General features: G+C 44.2%; 1 protein-coding gene across 1 annotated transcript; it reads right to left on the reverse strand.

The window, feature by feature from the left end:
• Nucleotides 1-1,025: 1,025 nt before the first annotated feature.
• LOC116209619 lies at nt 1,026-2,925 on the reverse strand. Its single transcript, XM_031543318.1, has 2 exons — nt 1,415-2,925; nt 1,026-1,290 (listed from the first exon to the last, which is right to left on the reverse strand). Exon 1 carries the CDS (start codon nt 2,801-2,803, stop codon nt 1,919-1,921), a length of 885 nt encoding a protein of 294 aa, XP_031399178.1. The 5' UTR covers nt 2,804-2,925; the 3' UTR covers nt 1,026-1,290; nt 1,415-1,918.
• Between the last annotated feature and the right edge of the window lie 367 nt (nt 2,926-3,292).

The raw sequence follows: 3,292 nt of genomic DNA on the forward strand, positions 1-3,292 counted from the left end.
AAGTTAAAATGTTAAACTGAATTCCCCCGAAACAATGTTAAACTCAAAACAAGTATGATTAGCCGATGAAACCGATCATTATCTATGTGAGGGATTTTATCTGTGGAGGGAGATGCATTAAAAGCTATTCAATTTATAAGGTAGATTTAGATAATGTGATTATACCTGTCGCTATTAAACTGATTAGGTAAACTCAAAAGCTGGATGTCAAGTCTGCGACAAGTACGATAACCTGATACATCTACAGCTGCCAGATTTCTACGAATAAATCTAGCCCCTCCACCTTTTAAGAAAATTGGAAATTTCCAAACCATCACCTCTAGTCTAGAACCAACTTTATTTTCATTCGAAAACATAATAACACTGGTTTAAGATCAAACAAATGCATGTAAAATTTCAGCCATACATCATGTTTGAGCCGATCTGCCAAGAACTGAAAGTCGCCAACGACTAGATCATGGACGAAGGTCTCCCCCACCCGTGAAAATTGCGACAGAGTGATTAATAGAGTTTGTTTCCAAGGATACGATGTGCCGGATAACCTGATTAATGCTACTCATCCTACAAGGTCGATCTCCCGTAAACTTCAAGAGGACAGACCAACAGTATCTTGCAGAAAAATAGAGGAAGCATTCCCTTTACTTGTTCATGCTAAGCACAAGCAACATGCAGGTAGAGAGAGCTAAAGAAAACCGACCAAACCAAACTTTACTGTAATGTAAAAGAGGGCAGGACAGAGCAAAGTTGCTGGTGGGTAAGCAGTATATGTCACAGACATAACTGCTACAACTTGGCCCATTTATCAGCAATGTCACGAGTTAAATGGAGCCACTACATTCAAGTACAATGGTGCAAACATCAAACTATTCGTCTCTTCATGCAAAGTCGGTTCCACAGATGACAAGGATGTGAAAGAAGGCCATATATCACAGATAAGTGGAGCTATTAATTTATCTCACCTTCTAAGAGAGAAGTCAGAAAACTATATGTAATTGCAGTTTAAGCATGGATGCATTCTATGAACATGAACAAATTGTTATCTGCGATCCATTCTTTATGCGAAATCAGAATAGAACATCTCTTCAACAAGAAAAACAATGAAAAAACTAGCTCCTTCAAAATATTATTTTTCTGTCTGAATTCCAAGATACCCGAGAGGATTCCACTTACCTACCGTGGCTGACAGAAATGACATCAAAGGAATGAAATTCACCAACATCAAGCTCATTTAGTATGAGATTACATAAAGCGATGGCCACTTCATATTTTTCTTGATATGCTGCCAGCAACCTGTGAGAAATAAAAAGCTAGGGAAATACAGAGGACCAAGACAGAACATTTTCTTTTTGTAGCTTAGAACTCTTCCTCCTCTTTATGGCCTATTCAAGTCAGAAGTTCGTAGCAGATGATTTACCTTCTGCTGTGAAGCTAAGGATCATTTGTTACAATGCCAAATTACAACCATGAACATCAAAGTTGATGTTTCCTTTCCTCCCAGAGAAGAGACCCTTCAGCTCCTCAGAAAGTCTTGCCGCCCAAAGACTGACCTCCACCATTTCTTTCATATTCACTGCAAAAGCTACACTGGCTTCTCCTCTCTTCAGTCCTATGAACTCGACAATCCATTAACGATAGATTTTGTAGCGCATAGTATTGAGTTTGCATAGAAACTTATATCGAAGCTGTCACTTTCTGGCTGATGCACATTGCACAGTCACAAATGGATCTAACCAGCAAAGCTTGAAGATATTTATCATTTACAGAAATCTAATGACAAAACTTCTCAAAAGCAAGTTTCAATCACCGAATGCTATTTCATGATCTAACAAAGCTCTATATCCGAGGAAGCAGAGAAACCCAAAACTCCTACATACAGCTGAACTACTATCAGTCAAACGAAAGATAGAGCTATTGATCTCTACTCAAGCTCAAGTTCGTGTATCGGCCGAATCGGGGCATTCTCCGACTCGAGCTGCGCTAACAACGGCCCATGGGCATCACCAAACCTCGAACCTCTACTAGACAATGAAGAAACCCCAAACAACACGACGCCCATCACCAAAACCAAAATCGCGTGCCCGACAAACAACAGATTCATCAGGGCCACGCCTCTCAGCGAATCCTCCTGAAGCCCACACTTCAAATCAGCGGTCTCTTGCCCGGTGACGGCACTCAGTTTCTGGCACCCCTTCGGGACAAAGGCGTCGGTGCCCAGAGACAGCCCCGCCTGCAAAGCCCACGTCCCCTTAAACACCAGACCGCAGGACAGAACAAACTCCGCCCAGAATGCTGTCGGCTTTAGTGCCAAATAGAGACAGCAAAGGGCACACAGGAGGGTCAGTCTGCCAAGCAGCCCATACACGGCTCCGGTGATACCGAGGCCCGAGATTCCACTCCCGGTGAAGGAGAACTCAATCAGGAAGGTGATCCCGACGAGGACGAAGACGAGGCCTTCGCTGATTACGGACAATGAATCAGTGTGTTCTCTGAGGAGGATGAACAGGAGGAGTAGCCAGAAGAAAAGGAGGGTGAGGGATTGCTGGGAGAAGGCAAAGCGGTAGGAGGAGGGCCCGGAGAAGGTGAGGAAGAGGAAGAGCTCGGAGAAGGAGGAAATGGGGAGGGCAATGAGGAGGAGGTAGAGATCGAAGCCAGGGGATTTAGGGGCAGAGGAGAAGAAGTACCAGGGCTTGGATCGGAAGAGGGAGGGGTTGGAGAGGTAGAGGGAGGAGGAAGAGAAGAGGCGCCGTAAGCCGGTCGGGAAGAGGAGGAGGAATGCCGTGAAATGGGTCGCTAGGGACGCCATTGGAGGTCTTCCTCAGAGCTTTGCCGGGGGAAGAAGAACGGGAGACGGCGATCGAAGACGATGGTGAGGTTGAGCTGAATCAGAAGGACGAAGGAGATGTGAGCACGTTGGCATGTCTGATTAGAGGACCAATAACGTTATACTAATGACATGAAATGCGTCGTCACTGGAACGGCGATCTAGTGGTTAAGTATCAAGCGCTTAATTTGAATATCACGAGTTCGAACCTTACGACGTAGAACTCGCTACTATGTGAGTGTATTATGGGATGGCGATAGTCAGCTCATAATACTTGATCCAATAGGCCATGGATTTAATTCACTAGTGCGTTGGTAGAGTTGCGGTGAGCAAGTTAGGCTAAAGTCTCAGCGAGCTATGGCGAAAGAAAAATTCCGTGACGGTTAGATTCCTTTAATTGGAACAGTCACAAAAGACTAATAACCCGATCTAACCTTTATGATCATAAAATTTTTTTTGACATGAAATGTG

The sequence above is a fragment of the Punica granatum genome, chromosome 5 (assembly GCF_007655135.1).
Source record: "Punica granatum isolate Tunisia-2019 chromosome 5, ASM765513v2, whole genome shotgun sequence".
NCBI lineage: Eukaryota > Viridiplantae > Streptophyta > Magnoliopsida > Myrtales > Lythraceae > Punica > Punica granatum.

Bases quoted from the DNA above. Each gene is read 5' to 3' on its own strand.
- LOC116209619 (XM_031543318.1), bottom strand. From the start codon at position 2,803: ATGGCGTCCCTAGCGACCCATTTCACGGCATTCCTCCTCCTCTTCCCG.